Source organism: Vulpes vulpes, chromosome 3 (assembly GCF_048418805.1).
Source record: "Vulpes vulpes isolate BD-2025 chromosome 3, VulVul3, whole genome shotgun sequence".
NCBI classification, from domain to species: domain Eukaryota; kingdom Metazoa; phylum Chordata; class Mammalia; order Carnivora; family Canidae; genus Vulpes; species Vulpes vulpes.
In genome coordinates, this window is record NC_132782.1 from 26315199 (window position 1) to 26334535 (window position 19337).

The 19337-nt window shown below is 37.3% G+C and overlaps 1 protein-coding gene across 9 annotated transcripts in view; it reads right to left on the minus strand.

Moving 5' to 3' along the window:
- The window catches only part of PDE1A (phosphodiesterase 1A), a 322617-nt gene that overhangs the window by 230981 nt on the left and 72299 nt on the right, over positions 1–19337 (minus strand). For 2 of the 9 annotated variants that reach the window (XM_072752107.1, XM_026018384.2), the window contains exon 1: positions 5434–5927. The exons of the other annotated variants lie outside the window; for them this stretch is intronic. In XM_072752107.1, coding sequence (XP_072608208.1) covers positions 5434–5486 — 53 coding nt within the window. In that variant the 5' untranslated portion in view covers positions 5487–5927. Of the gene's footprint in view, positions 1–5433; positions 5928–19337 lie in introns of those variants that run through there. 9 annotated transcript variants of the gene reach the window in all.

Consider the following 19337-nt stretch of genomic DNA (forward strand, 5'->3'; position numbering starts at 1 on the left):
CAAAAACTGTTAAAACATTTTCATAAATACAGAATTTTATTATATTCCATTTACATGGAGCTTTTTCCTATGAGGAAATTCATCACATAAAAATGATATTTTACATATTATACTACTTCATCAGCTCACACTTAGTTTTTTTCTATGTAATTACTTTTCACTCTGATGACTTGTGCTAAATGTATTCCTGTCTACAATATGTGTTTCTGGTGAGAGGGAGGTGTTAAAAAGTGGATCAAATCACAGAATATCATAAATACTTAAATATTTACAAGACAAAAATCCCAATGTCCACAAATGTATTACAATTTCTTTAAATTCTGAAGTGACTTTGTATTTTGTATTTGTTCAGGCTTTTTGTTGTTCCCAAAACACTGAAGGATATGGGTTTGAAATATCTGAATAACTGAATACTATCTAGACATTTTACCTAGAAAACTACCATAAATAAGCAGTCGGTCAGGTGTTCCCTTATTAACGTGTAATACTCTGAAATGCAGTGCGGGCCCCTGCATACCAGCAACTTCTGTATTAGCTGTAACACTGATGTTCATACACTGAGCTTAAATGTGGAAATAAGTAAAAATGATTACATTCCAAAAGGTGTATGATTTTAAATATGTAACAGATATTTTATGTGATTCTTCTATAAAGCATAGATCACATCCTTGAAATTTAAAAACCAGTCACAGCAATAGGTTACTAACCATGCCTATTAGGTCCACAAAGAAAATTAGGATCTGCCTTTCTTTTGCTGTGCTTTCTTATTTCATCCGCCTGCTTTCTCCATCTCCATGTGAAGAGAATGTGCCTGCCAAAAGCACACTCAGAATTCCTCTGCTAACAGATACTTGTAAAAATAAGACTTTTGAAAAGGCATAAAGGGAAGAAACAGCATGTTCTAAATGCTGTGAAGATCTCAACATGATTTTCATTAGTCTTAGGGCCTGGCAGCGATCTGACTTGCACTTTAATGTCTCAGATTCTGGATGCATAGACCAGTTCTCAAATCTGGGGCTGATGAACAACTATTTGCATGATTTCGTTTGTGGCTCAGTGGTTGAGGGTCTGACTTGGCTCAGATCATGATTCCGGGGTCCTGGGATCAGGTCCCGCATCGGGCTCCCCGTACGGAGCCTGCTTCTCCCTCTGCCTATGCTTCTGCCTGTGTCTCTGTGTCTCTCATGAATAAATAAATAAAATCCTTAAAAAAAAAAAACAAAACAGAAACCCAGACTTAAACTTCATCGCAATGAAATTTGGATAAGAAATATTCCCGCTGATGTAGCTTTGTTAGGAGAAACAGATTTTTCTTGATATCAAAGTTAAATGTTTATTTAATCCCATGAGAATATAGAAAAGTTCACTAAACAATATGAGTATGCAAGAAGATGGAAGTATCTTCACCAACAGTTTTACTGGAGTCATAGAAAGGTAATTCATTTGAAACGGATAATAAATTGATGAACCTATTTCTATCAAGTGATCGATTAGGATTACCAGAGATAAAACTCTGGTAACACAGAAAAAGAAGTTTTTAAAAGTCTAAAAGAAAAAAATGTTCCCTTTTCTATGGGAAATCTTTAATATCAAGTGTTTATTCACATCTTGGATTTTAAGGTTCTATGTAATTTTATTTTCTATGTGTTGAGGAGCAAACTTAGTGTTATTAATTTAAAATATATTAATATACATATTGTGATAGTGTTTCCTTCCTGGAAAATTATAAAACCTAAAGAATTTCTCTTGAATAAAGAGAGAATCATCATTTTTATATACAATTCTGAGCTGCACTGATGCCTACAGTCAGAACGACGAGGTATGTTTGAGATGCATCGTTTATATATTCTCAGGGCTGACTGGCCAGACTCACTGATCCAAGTTCCACATGATATGCATAATAGAGACCATATAAACTTCCACCTTGGCCATAAAAAAAAAAAAAAAAAAAAAAAACTTTGCCTTTTCCTTGCCTCATAGACCTGGTGTGAGAATATGTACCTGAAATATTCACAAAAGACCTTTTTTAAAGATTTTATGTATTTATTCATGAGAGACACACAGAGAGAGGCAGAGACACAGGCAGAGGGAGAAGCAGGCTCCATGCGGGGAGCCTGACATGGGACTTGATCCCAGGACCCCGGGATCTCGACTTGAGCCCAAAGCAGACACTCAACCACTGAGCCCCCCAAGTGTCCCTACAAAAGACTTTTAAAACATAGACTTGCTAACCTTACTATGTGAGATGATTCAAGAATCACCATCATAGGAGACACAGACATTCTTAGAGGCAAAATCTAAAGAATACGTAAGATTTCTCACAGTGTTCCCAGAATCACACCCAGCCATGGATATGGAATTTCAACATCTACTGTCTGCTCTAAAGCCTCTCAACTAACTTTTTGCACTTGATGGATGACTTTTTTTGCCTGAAATTAGGGAGATTATGCTAATTAAAAATTGATGCTTATTCAGTTTCAAAAATTAAGTTAAAAAAATAAAATCTTGCTCATCTCTCTCAATTCACTTAGGTGTCAGAATTAGTCATCATTGAAATCTGTCTCATTATAATTTCCCAGGACTTTGTCACCTCCTTTTTGGCACCCATCAGGTTCCTGTGCCATAGTTATCTAGGTATATACTAGACGATATGCCATGTGAAGGCAGATAAGATGTGTTTTTCTTAAAAAAAAAAAAAAAAAAAAGATGTGTTTTTCTTTATCATGTCTGACCTCTTCAATGCAGTAGCCCAGATTCTGGAGACTTATAATCAATCAGACAAGGCCAGGTGAACTGAATTTAACCTGTGGGTTCATCTGCAGGAGAAAGTAGTCTGTGTATAAAAATTTGAATGGTGCCAATATGTCAGATATTTTCCCCAAAATCCTGGACTGACCTCTCTTAATGACTAATATTTTAAGTGAATTATTTATAAACAGTTAAAATACTATTTTCACAAAACTCCTGTCAAATTTGTGACTGACACACACAAACAGTCTAGCATTAATTTGCTCACCAAGTGGATTGAGAACTAGTATTGCAAACCCTTTAGGAAATAGGTTGTGAACAAGTACATATTGAGAAGGAAAGGTGTGGTACATGGGTCTCTGACCCAGAAAGGCAGGCTTGAGAAAGATGTTCCAATGTGAGAGGTGGACAGTCCAATACTAGCCCAAGAAGACAAGGGACCAGAGAAAGGAGACCAAAAAAGAAAATGAAGTGAGGCATGGAATAAGGGCATAAGATACCAAAAGCAGTCTGAAACCACTTCCTAACTTGCCCAAAAGTACAACTAGGTACCAGAAAGCCAGTGCTGTGTTTTACTGAAAAATCACCCAAAATTTTCTACTCATTTGTATGCTTTATTAAGATACTCTCCACCTCCCTTTTTCCTCATGACAATCATATCCTGATAAAAGCAAAGCCATCTGTCAACATGCCAATTGACCAATCAATCCCAACCCCAAAATCTAGCCTTAATAACCTGTTTTTAGCCAGGGACCATTTATTTGTACACTTGCTCGAAACAGTTGCCTAAGTGAAAGTATGTTCTCCTTGGCAGCTATGTTTTCTCTCCTAGGTCACTAGGATCATGAGGCAATCATTCGAATTTGCCAAATTGTATTCTATTTTGGGGGCAAAGCATCTCAGTTACTTTACATGAAAAAGAACTGAAGCACAGATGAGTCTCAATTTCCCCGTGAGTGGCACTTCAGCACACAATGCAGCAGAAGGGGATATGGATTCACCATAAAGCAGTGGTGAAAGACCACCCGCTTCAATCCAACAGCTTCCCAACGGGGTAACACGCTAATGCTACTGGCTAAGTGGATCTGACTTTATCCAACACAATCTCGCCTTCTTGAATTTCCGCAGATGCCCTCTTCTCATGGTGCTCTCAATGGGATTGAGTTTGGAATCATCTGTGCTACTGTCACATCTTCTTGAAGTCATACATGCACTTGGGGGAAAATACAAATTAGTTACACAGGAATTATGGCAGGTGAATACACATTCTACGGTCATTTTGGATTTTTGGTTATTTATTGCCATTACTGCATAAAATGTAGGCAGAGGTTATGATATTAAATCCACATGTGTAGATGTAAATATGATTTTTTTAAGATTATTTATTTATTTATTTATTTGAGAGGGAGACAGAGCACAAGCAGGTGTGGGGGGTCAGAAGGAGAGGGAGAAGCAGGCTCCCCGCTCAGCAGGGAGCCCAATGCCAGGCTCGGAGCTTCATCCCAGCACCCTGGGATGATGACCTGCGCTGAAGGCAGACACTTAGCCAACTGAACCACCCAGGCGCCCCAATACGATTTATTTTTAAAAAGGTTGTGAAACATATTTAAGCTAGCATTTTAAGCATTACAAAAATATATATTAGTAGCTACTAATAACACTATAATAACGCTTAATCAATACATAAAACATATGCCTTGAGGCCCACTCTTATTCATTATGTGACAATCACAAAATGCCAGGAATTCCATCCATAAACTTCTACTATCCTGTAGTTAACCCTAGATCAACAACTGTGACTGCAACTTGACTTTAATGTCTCATTTTGCTAACATGTAATATCTCGGCTTTGTTTAGGACATTATTTTGGGGGAAGCCCAAAATTTATATGTAATCAGCTTCTTTTTAAAAAATCTTCTGTCAAAAAAAAAAATCTTCTGTCTTACAAGGCAGAAATCGTGTTGACTTTCTAGCCTCTTTAAAATGTTAAATTCCTAATTCTGAATTCTAAAGTACATAAGTGACTTAAGAATCAAGGGTTAAAGAGTCAATGAAGAAATTGCTGTTCTCTAGAGAAAGGGTAAGCCCCCCCACACACATAGAAAATAAAATCTTAGCTCAATTTATTATACTGTATCTACATTTTTTCTGGCCATAGATTTCACCACAAAAACTTAATTTTACTGTTGCCCTGTTGTTTCCTAAACTGCAGAAAGATACCCCTGAACGAGCTGTAGAGGTATATACTTTACCGTACAGCCATCAAGTTCACATTTGTCTTTTCACACATTACTGCAAAAAGGTATAGCATTTGCTGCACCGAAACATTATCTCTGAGTATAATCAGTTGAAATAACCAAGCACAGTATTTCCAATTTAGAGGGCTGTGCAACCATTGCAAACAGCGAGGGATTGCATAATGTTTTAGAAGTTTTTCCAGTGCTGTGTCATTCATGTGCTTGAATAGCTAATTTGCTTTTAAAATATCTTTTGAGGAGTTGATAAGAGCTTGTGCACAGAGTTTCAGAAAATAGAAAATAAAAGGACTCCTTAGGTATGCATGAAGCTAAACTTGAGACACACTCTACTGCTTTGCTGTAGCTTAGTGCCAAAATTCCCAAGTTAAGGGTAAGAAGTGATTTTTCCTGAGAGCCCTGGAGCCAACTGGGATGTAGCATTACTTACCTAAAGATGGGTCTTTGGAGATGTTTCTTCCTGATTGTGACATGGTCATCCATTTAAAGGTAAAAGTTTAACTTCTTCCTGGAAACCACTCCAGAAATCCAGGGAGAGAATGTAGAAGCTTATCCTGGTCTATCGTGCTGCAAGGAGCCCAGAAGGAAAAAGTAGTTTCCTCTTTCTCTTTTTGGGTGCTGGGAGAAAACTTCCCTGCTCTCTGCCAGCTGAACAGTGTGTCCATAGAGGCCACATAAGACAGGCACGTTGGGGCACTCCCCCACAGAGCAGGGTGTGCAAAAACCACCAACAGTCACGTTGATACAGGCAAGAGAAGTGCACAGGACCCTCGGAAACAGAACAAAACAAACAGAAAACTTCCTACCCTAGTGGCACCCAGGTAGGAGCTCCCTGAGTTATTGCAGCCATGAGAGCACTCCTTCCACATGCTGGTCAAGCTCTGAAAAGCTAAGTCCCTCCCTGTCTTTAAAACAGCCTGTTCTGAGGCTCAACTTTTTTTCTTCAAAATAAAAGTTGTACAGCTGGTTCAGCAGTCCCATGTGAGTACCCTCTGAAAGTTTGTTCCCTTAAAAGAAGAGCTGTATACAGATTAACGAAGGAAGATGGGCTCAGGCTGCATGCCTGGCTCTGCTTCAAAAGATTATAATTATTTTACAATATTGCTTTTATTCACACTGGATGGACTGTGGAGGCCACTCATGGTTTTTGGCACTCATAACTCAATAACCTACACTTGGTTAAAGTCAAAGATATCATTTCAACCTTTAGAAGCCCATGTGAAGCTGGCCAGAGCTACAAAAGTTAGAAAAACAAAAATTGCTCAATTCTATCAGTGTGACATTGTGCCCAGATGTCTGTACCCAGAGTGACTTTCCAACTACCTGGAGACTGGGGAAAAAAAAATGCTATGGAAACACACATATACATAGACACACACTTTTTTTTTTTAAGTTCCCCAAACTTCCTTGGAACCTAAGGTTTTTATATTTTATATGATCAAATTTGAATTTCAAAAATAAAAAGAAAGAAATGTAGATATTTGAGGGAAGTTGTAAACAGCTGAAAATAAATGACATTAAAAACTGTTTTACTTGGAAGACTTAGACTCACACTGCAGGAGCTCTAGTTCTAGATAGAGATAAGGTGAACCCTCACATTTTAATGTAACATATTTTGGAGACATTCTTCTATCTGAATCACTAACAAAATTCCTACTCAATCAATAGTGGCATGAGATTCCAGGCCAGAAGTTTGGTATGCAATAAAATAAACCATTTCAAAGCATGATTAAAATGTTTTAAAAATATACGTGAAATAAAGGCCAGGGAAATTGAGATGCTCCCGAATGATCAAACAAGGGTCAAATGACACAGAGGAGGATATGACCTACATGGTTGCAATCTGTAGTTCTTAGCACTCTCCAAATACCTCCACGGGAGCAATTACACCCTTTTATTTTCCTCTTAGTGGAAAGACAAAGAAGAAGAGAATTTCAGAGAAATCACTGATTTTGTAGAGCATGGTTCTAATCCATACCTTATTTTTTTAATCATTCTGAGACAGGATTGAACTAAAAATAATAAATGGGTTCTAGTCCTAGGTCTATCATGAAAATGCAGGGCCACTATTGGAAAATTCTTGACCTATCTGAGCCCCTGTTCTTGTATTTATAAAATGAAGTAATAACATCAATTGAATTCTATGTTCTCTTCCAGTTTTAATGGTACTATCATGCTATTTCTCAATATGATTACTTTGCTTCTTGCAAAGGAACTAGCATAGAAGTTATGAGGCCCAATACTCCAAAAATACACATTTATTATGTAAGCTTTAAGTAAAGAAGTCATAAATAAAAAGAAATTTTAAAAATAATAAATAAAAAGAAATTTTATATTGTATGTATCTCTGTAGATATTACATATCTACTTAATGACATCTAAATCAGTGTTCTCGTCACCATCAATAGGCATCCAATCACAACCTGACACGTGTGCGACACTGCAGTTAAATCTGGAGACCATCTACATGCAAACTGATATGCAGACCTTTGGAATAAATGCATTATTGTAACCATATGCTTTGGCTAATTATGACTTTAAGAATTTATTTATTTATTCATGAGAGACATAGAGAGAGAGAGGCAGAGACACAGGCAGAGGGAGGAGCAGGCATCCATCCAGGGAGCTGGATGTGGGACTTGATCCCAGGGCTTCCAGGATCATGCCCCAGACCAAAGGCAGGCACTAAACCGCTGAGCCACCTAGGGATCCCTAATTATTACTTTAATCATAATCTAATGAGTCAAATAATTTGTTTTAATTTAAACTAATTATCATATTCTGTTTCTTTGTATAGGAAGGCACATAAGAAATACCATGATATACAGGTCTTCTGGAAGGATTTTGGCATTTATGGGTGGCAGTCAATTTCTGTACTCATGGTTCATCTATATTACTATTAATTTAGCACAAATACTCCTGAGAGATAACCCTAGAGAATAAGCTCATCAACTTTTAAAAATTAACTTTCATTTTGTCTACTTTTGAATTAGAAAGGTGAGATGATTTCTTCATTTACAGGATGGAAGGAACTCAACATAAATACTAGTAAACTTCTAGCCAAGGTACAGCTCAAATGGCAAGTCAAGTATAAAATCTAACTTGAAGCTCGAAGACTTGACTATCAACTGCAGAATCTTAAACTTGTTAAATTAATTATAGAAAAATAATATTTTTGTCGTGATTAATTTTATATTCTTTGTGTTCTTTAGTTAGGGTAGAAAGCTTAGATTCCCATTTATTTCAAGCACCATATTTAAACCCAATCTTAAAGCCTAAAAAGCCATGAGAAAATACCAATAAGTTAAATTTATTCATCTGGCACAAAGGAAAATATGTATTTCTTAAATGTTTTCGTAAAACTTTTTATCAAAAAGTATTTCTATGTAACATTCGGAAGAAAGTTTCCTTTATTAACTTACTCAACTTATTGCAGAATTATTCAATAAGATAAAAGGACTCCACTATTGTTGCTTAAATTACAAAAATATATTCCTTAAATTAACACAATTGTACTGTGTAAAGAACTAAAATATATTGTATAAATAACCAACCAGGCCAACTCTCCTATAAAATAAACCAAATACAATTTATTATGCATAGTTTCTTCCTGGGAGTGGGAATCAGAAATGGTGTTTATATTTTTTCTGTTATGGTAAACTCTCTTTCAGTAGACCTTGTCTAACACTTTCACCAGCAACCCCTGCTCATGGCATGTGCTTACTCTGTCCCTCTCTCTCTCTCTCTCTCTCTCTCTCTCTCACATACACACACACACACACACACACACACCTTCCCCCCACTCAGCATTGTTAGAGACTGCCAAAACGGGTGCTTAATAAATATTCCTTAAATTAATTTGTTAAAATACTCAGCTGAAACACACCAATGTATCCAACATAACTCATGGTGTGTGACAAAAAACATAGATTAGCTCCATAACATTCCCAACCAAGTGGAGACTAGGCGTGTCATGGTGTTTTGTTTTTAGCATCTTGGAAAAGAGGTGAGCTTTACTTTCTCTTATTTTTCTTTTCTTTCTTTTTTTTCTATTGAAATACTTTGTTCTATAGCTCTGTTATGCATAAGTGCCAAAAAGTATGCAATGGATGAAAAATCATGCAATGACAGCCCAAGAACTGGGTTATGAACTTATCTATAAAGTATCACTTTACCAGGTAAGTCTAGTCAAATATCAGCCTGAGACAAAAATTGTTTTTTTCACAAAGTCTAATTAAACACAAGGTCACAAGTTATGTATTTAAATGAGTTTTAAACTTAGTAGAGAAATGGGAAGGAAATGCAAGAAAGAGAAGAACAAATGGCATTTTAGGTTTTACTACTATATACATATGATATTTCAATTAAAAAACACGTTTTGGGGCACCTGGGTGGCTCAGTTGGTTAAACATCTGCCTCTGGCTCAGGTCATGATCTCAGGGTCCTGGGATGCAGCCCTACATTGGACTTGCTGCTCAGTGGGGAGCCTGCTTCTCTCTCTCCCTCTGCTCCTCCCTCTGCTTGTGCTCTCTCAATCTCTCTCCCTCTTAAATAAATAAATTATTTTTTTAAATAAATAAAAATTTTTAAAAAATTTCTTTCCCTCTTGCCTCTCTACTTTCCATCAAGGTTAGTGCTAGTCTTGTGTATGATTAGAGTGTCTCCTATACCTAATCTCCAGTTCCAGAGTGCTCAATCTTATTTTTTTTGATACAACATATGTGAAAGAAAAACACATATATGATACTCTCCCAGAAAAGTGCCTATATTTTGATAAAACCAAGAAAAATAAAATACAAGCACTGCCATAATTTTCATTTGATGTATAAATATGGCATCAGTAAAGTGGAGCACCATTTGCTACCTTGAGATAAATAGAAGGGTGTAAACTATGACTAATGTACCAATCACACACAGCCCCTGTACCACTGAGCAAAAAGCTACTGCCTATAAGTGCATGAGACTGGCTTCGTTTACAGATAACTCTGAATCTAATGTACCCTTTCAAGGTAAGTCATTTGCAATCTCTTCAGCATTTCATCCATATTTCATGACAAATTTCCTACTACATGTCTCTTGACTGGCTACAAAGCTAGTTCATAAGTAGTAGAGCTGGGATTTAAATTCAAATGTCTTATTCTTGAGCCCAGGCTTTTACCCCTACTGAGTTAAATTGTCACCTTTGTGGAGACTCTGACACTGAGGTTGCCTGTGTTCTTTCTGGGCTATATTTCTCACTCTATGGAGAAAGAGAAGGAGAAATTAATCACTCTGATGAGTGTCTACTTTCTTAATCCTCTACCCTACTGCAAGATCATTGCATTGTTCATTGTGTTCGCATTACGTACAAGAGCCAGCCCCAGAGAAGGCCTACTGATATCAAGGCGAAATAATCAATGAGTATGTTCTCCTATGATTCAAATGGAAGCTGTGTTCTATTATAAAGAGCCCTGGACTAATGTCAAGGCCCGTATTTTTAAATCCCAGCTCTAGCAGTGATTTTCTCAACTCCCTACACATCTGTTTCCTTAGCAGTCAAACTAAGAAGTCAGGCCTCGTGACCTCGAAGAGCCTTTCCAGCTCCAAATTTTTGTGACTCCATGACTGACCCTGTGATAACATGTCAAGTTATTTAAACTTGGTGTCCAAACAAGAATAAGCTCTGTATTTATTTTTAGCTTTTCTTAACCACAACGAGTCTATGCATACCACCAGAATACTTTTCATCCCCATTGTTGTGGATTGAAAAATATAATACATTGCTATTCAAATGTGAAAATAAATTGTAGTATCTCTAGTTTTTTTTTCTATTTAAGCGGTTTTCTTTTTTTCCTTTTTTTTTTTTCCTATAGCTTCACTTTGGAACTACCATGACTGGAATGTAAACTAGAGGAAGACAGGGATTAGTGTCTGTCTTGTTCCTAATACATTCAGTGGCTATTTACTGAATGAATGATCACATGAACAAAGTGACTATTAGTACTATCTCATCATCTTTTTGTATATTCTTTTCCTAAAAACTTAGTCATATCCGGTAAATGTTCAGACTTTCATATTTCCTCCAACCCACTGTTTTCCTTCAAGGAGGCATCTGACCTTAGAGGGACATGGGTTTCTATGACCCTGTACTGTCAGAAAAAAGGTGGCCTCAAATGCAAACCTGCAAGTCCCTGAACCTCTCTGTTTTCTCTGGTCTCTGGAACCATATCCCTTTTCTGTCTGGTCACTTGGCTCCCTGAAGACATCTATTGCTGAAATCTATGGCTGTTTTGTTCAGTAGGCTCAGTCTGGGCACTATGGCCATTCCTTTCTCCTTAAACCCAATCTCACCCTTCGCTGGTGGTACAGGACCCTCAAATGTACATTATATCCTTCATCTGGATCCCTGATGAAGTTCTTAATCCTTTGGTTTCTGTGTAGGATTCCCTGACCTCTTAAATGGGCATGGCAGGCTCATAGCATAGATAAACTCTTCTCAGCACAGCAGGACTTCCTGGGCCCTTCATCCCACCCAGAGGGAAGGCTTGGAATTGGACAAGCCATTCCACCATCTTTATTCTGTTGTAGCTAAACTCACCAAGACATGGGAAAATTCCCTGCTGTAAGCTTTCACTCTAAGCGCTCATGCTCCACACTCTAAGCTTAATCGATAAATGTCGTGTGTGTTTTGAGTGCTCCACTGACTGGCCATTCCCCTTACTCTGTCCCTCTCCTTCTGCCTCCATATTCCTTGAGAACAAGAATTAAAAGTAGAGCCTGAGGATGTGACTGAATTGTCATCATTTCATGATAAAACTTTAATAAATGAGCAGTTGCTTCTTAAGGATGAATCAAGAAAGCAGCTTCGTGAGATACAACCTACTCCTGGTGAGAATGCTGTACATTGTTGAAATGACAACAGAGGATTTTAAACATTAGGTAAACTTGGATGATAAAACAGTGACAGATTGACTCCAATTCTGAAAGATCTACCTTGGGTAAAATGCTATCAAATAGCGTCACATGCTACAGAGAAAACATTTGCAAAAGGAAGAGTCAATCAATGCAGCAAACTTCATTGTTGTCCTATTTTAAGAAATTGCCACAGCTACCCCAAAACTTTAGCTGAACTGCCACCATGTAATCCATCAGAAGCCATCAACACCAAGGCAAGACCCTCCATCAGCAGAAAAATTACTACTCTCTCACCACAGGCCTGAGATGGAGTCACTTATTCTATACAAGCCATCAAAACAGGGGTTTTGGTTTTTGGTTTTCAAAACAGGGTTTAATACCTAACCTAATTACAGCTTCAAAAGCCCCCAGAAATGTAGTCTTAACAGATTGATCAGAAACTTTCTTATCAGCACAAAGGAGGCAATCTGTCACGGGGTTCTTCTCTATGCCCCAAGGAAGATGAGGTAATCTGCAGGATAAAGAACCCCTGCTCTTTCCCTTAAGGGAAAGTTCCTGAAACAATCCTTTCTTTTGTTTTGCTAATAACTTCTTTACCCCACTCTCCTTCCTACAAAAACCTTCCATTTTTTTTTTTAAATTAGTTTCTGAGGTAAAATTTAGTGATTCATCAGTTGCATATAACATCCAGTGCTCATTACATCAAGTGCCTTCCTCAATGCCCATCACCCAACTTACCCAAAATCTATAAAGGAGTTAACAAACTCAATATCCAAAAAACTTTCATTTTGTACAACTCCTTAGAGCTCCCCTCTACGTGCTTGAAGGGATGATGCCTCATGCATGAATCCCTTATAAAGCTAATTAGATCTTCAAATTTACCCGTTAAATTTTGTTTCTTAACAACTTGCTGAAAGTTTAGGTGATGCTTAAAAAGTTTAAATTGCTAAAAAAAAAAAAAAGTTTAGCTTCTTTAGCAATAAAGTATATTTTAATTAAGGTATGTACATTGTGTTTTTAGACACAATGCTATTGCATACTTAATTATATAGAATAGTATAAATATAACTTGATTATGCACTGAGAAACCAAAATATTAATTTGACTTGCTTTAATAGAATATTCACTTTATTGCAGTATTCTGGAACAGAACTCGAAATAACTCCAAGGTATATTAAAGTCTGGCTTCTTACTTGTTTTTACTTTCATCTGTGATAAAAATAATCCCACTCCCCACACTGCATTGGTGCCTCTGGCTAACTGGAAGAAGATAAGATCATATTTATTAAGTGGAAGAGAGAGAAACACATTATTCGCATTATTTTATGCGGCTTTCTTATTCATTTCAGGGGGTGCATAGTGAGTAAATTATAGCACAATGTTAACACTGCCCTGACCTATCTATCCCCATCTCATTTGCTCTTTGCTCACTACCACGCCGGCATTTTGTTCCTTGAACACTCCACACTCTTTCGGACTCTTTGAATGTAGTGTCCCTGCGGTCTAGGATGCTGTTCCTTCTGTCCACTGCTCAGATTTCAGCTGCACTTTCACCTCCAAGAGGTGACTCTTCTGACAACCCTATCTGAATTTATATACCTGCAGTCCTGTCTTTGTCCCCTTATTAGCACGCTTCATAATCTGTGTATGTCATGTTAATTATTTATTCACAAATTCATCTGTTTAAGTGATGAATAAACCCACTCTTCAGGATACAGAAAGTAAGGGAAAAATCAGAACATCTAACTGTTCCTAACTACCTTAAACATAAACCTAGTCAAGTTATACAAAAATACATATTTTTTCTTATATACATGTCTTTGAAGGGGATCAAAACAACTCCAAAATATATCGCTTTGGCACATTGATTATCCTAAGCTCATTATTTTTAAGAAACGAAGACCCTGATGAGGCTCAGAAAACTGAGTAGAAGTTACCCTTTTGTAAGAAACACATTTGTTAGGGAAATCTGCAATTCTAAGGTTGTCTCCCTGGCTGTACTGGGAAGAGGAGGATATCTAAATCTCTAGACACCTATCAGAGAAACCTTTGACTTAAACCTGAAAAACAGCCTTACTTTTGTTTACTATGCTTTTCCTGACTTCCCACCCCCAACATCTGTCTTTAGCTGAAAACCATGTTTAAGTTGATGACGTTGGCCATTTGGGAGTTACTTAAGTTTTTCTGGGTCTCTCCCACGTATCCATGTTACCAAATTTTGTTTACTTTTCTCCTGTCCATCTATCTTACATCAATTTAATTATTAGATCAGCCAAAGAACGTAGAAAAGGAGAAAACGTTTCCACCTCTATGTATATAAGTAGACTCTTACTGATCTCTTGCAATGCTTCAAAACACTAATACGTGTATGTATTTCATCTTGAAAAATTTGTTGTTACACTTCTTCACATGAGGAACTCTACCTATCTGAGAATAAATGCATTGAATATTAAAACTGACAGTGCAGCTGATGAATCACTTTGGAAATGGTTCTCAATTTCACCAAAACTATTTTCTACCTTATTGGGCAAAGAGCAGACTCTACCCCATTAATTGTTTTAAACTCAATGCTCCTGACTTGTCAGTCAGAATGAGCTTATTAGCCACTTATTCAATAATAAAATAGATCAGAATTGTTATTTTCTTCAATGAATTAATAAGGAAGCCCAAGTACATAGCTTCAAGGGGCAAGGAAAAACTGTTCCCTGATTTGGCTGACTCTTTGGCCAGGTATCAGAGTGGAGCCCTCCTACTTCACAAAGGATGAAAAACTCCTTTGTCATTTAAGTGTGGAAGCAGGTCAGTTAGAGTTTGATTGGCTCCAATTAGCACTCCCACAAGTTCTGACAGCCTTAGTGCTGGCGGTAGGACAACTTCTTTTAAATGAGTGTGACATTCTGTGAAAACATCAACAACAACAACAACAAAGGAAATCATTTAAAGCAGAATCTCATAGCCAACCACCCACCCACAGCTCACTATGTAATTCACTGTAAAAGGAAATGACTTATGCATAGCGGGTAGTTAAATAAACATTAGAGAAAGAGGCCTCCTTAATATAAAATTCCTTTTGAGTCAGAGGACTAAGAAAGAGATGATTGAACAGGGGCTTGAATGAGGAATAGATATTCAGTAACCAGGCTAAGATGAAGGGCAAGCAAAGTGTTTCATCAGCCACTAGCACTAGGCAACAACAGTTGATTGGGAGGACAGGTTGTGGCTGCAGCAGCACGCTGTGGTTCAGGCTAATGTGGCCTGCAGAGTTCAAGAGGCTCACGCCATCACGTAAGAGCAGAGTTGTAATGAGAAAAATAATCAATGTGATATCACAGTTTAAAAGCATGTGATTCAGAAGTTTCCATTACTCCCCAAACATGCCAAAAATGTTGTTATCTGCAGTTCTTCAGGCAGTGGAAAATTGTCCAAAGGTACTTGCATGCTGAGACATGTTCTGTTTCTCTGCAGCTCTGAAACCCATCACGAAATCATTGACTTAGCTTCAGTACTGAGTCATCATTACCAGGTTTCCTCCATATTTTAAGTTTGGTTTCAATATGACTTTAGATTCAATTCGTAGTTGGTGGTGGTTGTATTTTAAGTCCATCTTAAGCTTCCAGTAATGCCTATGAATAAATATGCAGAACTACCACCAAGAATGAATTGAGTCAATGTCAGTAAATGGAAAATTCCTAAATGCTAACCTATTGACTCTCCAAGCTTTTAGAATTAGACAGCAGGAGAGATAATCGTGACTCACACTGACTTTGAATAGAAGCAGCCACTCAATTTGCCAAGATTTTAATAGTTATGTGGTAGGTTCTATGAAAATAACTCAAATGTATAGAAATAGGTCACTAACCCCTATTAACTTTTTAAAACAAAAATAGTTCGCAGAGAGAATACAGACCACATATATTTGTACCCTCACATCCATTCCCTTCTCAAAAAAACTCATTCCAGCTTTAGATTTTTGCTCCATTTCTACTCACTTTCCCTCATGTAATATTCTTTGGAATGATCCATCCTAGCAAATCTCATCTCTGGAATTGCTATCTTCTCTTATCAATGTATTATTTCTATCAATTTTTCTATGATATAACTTATTTGTACATTCATTTAATTAATTTCTAAACTTAAATTCCATAGGGTTTAAACTAGTCAGTGAACATCAAACCCCAATACCTGACAAAATATTGGAAATCAAGTCTATTTTAGAAATTCTGCATCTTTTTTTTTTTTTTTTTAATTATGAAGCTTCGTTTTGCTCTGTGGTCCCTCAAAATGTCAATCTTCCTTCATCTGCTCTTTTTCTCCACCTGGCCCAACAGAAAGCATGGGAGCAAGTGAGTTGACCTATCTTTTAGTCATTTACACAATACTTTTCTATACACCATTTCAGTTAATTCTACATAACACACCTAGAAGATAGATTCTCTTATCTTGAAGTCACATCCAAGGAAACAGAGTTTAGAAAAGTTACATTATTTGCCAAATGCTATAGAATTTATATGTTACAGTAATAAGATTTGAATCCAGTTCTATCTGATGCCAACAGCTTTGTTCTTACTAACCCTGCCTCTCAATAATCACATTCTTAGTTTCAATAGTATCCTTAAAGAAAAAGGCATCTGGGCCGACCATATCTTTTTTTATATATATATAAAGGTTTTTATTTATCTATTTGACAGAGAGAGCACAAGCAAGGAGAGTGGCAGGAAGAGGGAGAGGCAGAAGCAGGCTCCTCACATAGCAGGGAGCCGGAAGCAGGGCTCCATCCCAGGACCTTGGGACCACGACCCAAACGGAAGGCAGACCCTTAACACCCTGAGCCACCCCGAGACCCTTTGGCTAACCATACCTTAAAAATATAATTCTTTAATCATTTTAATGAGACTGAACCCCAACAATGACTCAGACATGATTTAGAGACACATTATTTTGGTTTGCATCATTTTCACAATATATATGAATGCTATATATGGATTCTCACATATATATGGATCAGTGAACAAAAAAAATGAATAAAAAAATAAAAAAAAACCAGAAGACTACATATGCAGTTTAAATTTTAAAGTTTAAATTTTAGCATATGTTTGGTGTATAATCTTCCTGAACAAAAGTGGATAAATGTTCAGTCAAGCATCACTGAGAAACCCCAGAAAATAAAGCAAGCTGGAGTAAATAGATAAATGAAGTTGTGGTTCTACTCTCAACATACAGACTGGCTCTCCAATACTGAGGTGCGTGTAATGAAGTTCTTTCTAAAATCATGCTCTTAGCAACTGATCTGGTATCATTAAAAAAATTAATTCATTAATTAAATTCTCTATCTTCTTTCAAAATCACATTATTAGATATTTCACCTGCACAAAAGAAGAAGAAGAAGAAGAAGAAGAAGAAGAAGAAGAAGAAGAAGAAGAAGATGAAGAAGAAAAAGAAGAAGAAGAAGAAGAAGAAGAAGCTGGATGGGCTCCATTTGTAGACTTGTAAAGCTCAGAGTTGCCTGAGATTGCCTAGACCCTATATTCCACAAGGAAAATATGGATCACTGCTGCCATTTATTGAACATATATTATGTACCCAGCTCTGCTGAGTGTTCTACAAACCCTATAAACACTGAATTCTCCTGGGATAGGAATTAGTGTCCCTATTTTAGAGGTAATATTGTACAAATGGGACTGGCAAAGCAGGTATTTGAGCTCAGGACACCTTTCTTCCCTAGTTAATGCATTACCTACTAGTATGCACCCTGAATGTGGCCATCTAATATGATTTGCTTTGATTCCCTTGCTCTGCTCCTCACAGCCATTTTGCTTTTCTTTTCTTTTTTGAAATTTTATTTACTTTTTCATGAGAGACACAGGGAGAGAGAGAGGCAGAGACAGCAGAGGGAGAAGCAGGCTCCACGCAGGGAGCCCGACGTGGGACTTGATCCCGGGACTCCGGGAACATGACCTGAGCCAAAGGCAGACACACAACCACTGAGCCACCCAGGTACCGCCCCCCCCCCCCCCATTTTGCATTTTTATCCTCACTCTCTTCTTCTGCTCCTGGTGAATTAACAATTTTCTTTTCTTTGCAGATACAAGCTGCAAGTATCATTATTGATTCTAACTTTCTTAAATTTGTGGGAATTCTGTACTCACTTTTCTCAATTGTTCTGTAAATAAAAAACACTGCTGCTGTTTTGGATGTACACATTGTTTCAGTATAGAAGCTCGTGGACATTGATTTTTTTTTTTTTTACCTTGAGTTAATGAGTTATTTGCTATAAATAGAAGAGTAGGCCCCTTGAATCTAAGAGGACCTTCAAGGTCAAGTTATTCACCCTCTCAACCATTGCAGAATTTCTCTTGCTTTTCCTTTCAGAGAGGGCTTACTCCCAAGTGCCCCTGCGGTAGAAGAAGTGAATACATTATTCCCTTGATCTCCATTCCAAAAACATTTTACAACCTAAGTATTTCATCTTGTTCAATGTTACTTATGTGTAAAGATAGCGGCTTTTTTTAGACTAACTTCTTTACCTTGTATACAATCAAAGAAATAACCACCTTTTCCAGCAATGAAGAGAAAACTAGCTGGGTTGGTCCTACCAAGGGATGGTAGGTATTTGGTTTCCAATGTAGCAATTGAAATGGTAAATTTTAATTTTAGGTTGATTTTTGCTTTAAACCTCACCTTTAAAAATAAAACAGCTTAGGGGTACCTGGGTGGTTCAGTTGGTTAATAGTCTGCCTTCAGCTCAGATCATGATCTCAGGGCTCCCTGCTTAGCAGGGTAGTCTGCTTATCCCTCTCACCCCTACTTGTGCACGTGCTTTCTCTCTCTCTCTCTCAAAAAAAAAAAAAACAAAAATCTAAAATAACAATATAATAATAATAATAAATAACATGGCTTAACTTCACTGGCTAATGTGACAAAGATTTACCAGGCGTTAGGAGAACAATGATTACTAAAACATGGGCATTGTCCTCAAGAGCTAAAGATAAAAAGGAAAAAAATACCCACGTTTAAAGGTAGTTCCGCAACAATTCGGTGAGTGGGTTCATAAAACAGACAAAAGAAGCTCAGAAGGGAGAGAAAGAAAGCCTCATAGGGGAAATTATTCTGTTTTATTAAGGGTTAGCCAGCGATTAGAAATTCACGACGGCAGAACTGTTTACTAGAAGGATAAAATGGAGAAAGTCAAGTAAAAGGAAGGTGAAAATAACAAAGCAGCATGAAAAACCATAGTATTCAGGACCTGATAGTTATCTTGGTATGAGCAAGGGTAAAAGTATGATGGGGAGTGGCAGGAGATAAAGTTGGAAGATTAGACAGAGGCCAAATCATATGTGCCATATGGGGAGCTTAGACTATATAGAGTAGGCAATGAGCAATGAGTAGCCACTGATTGGCTAGTCAGGGAAAATGGCACCTTCAGTTTTGCAGCTTTAAAAG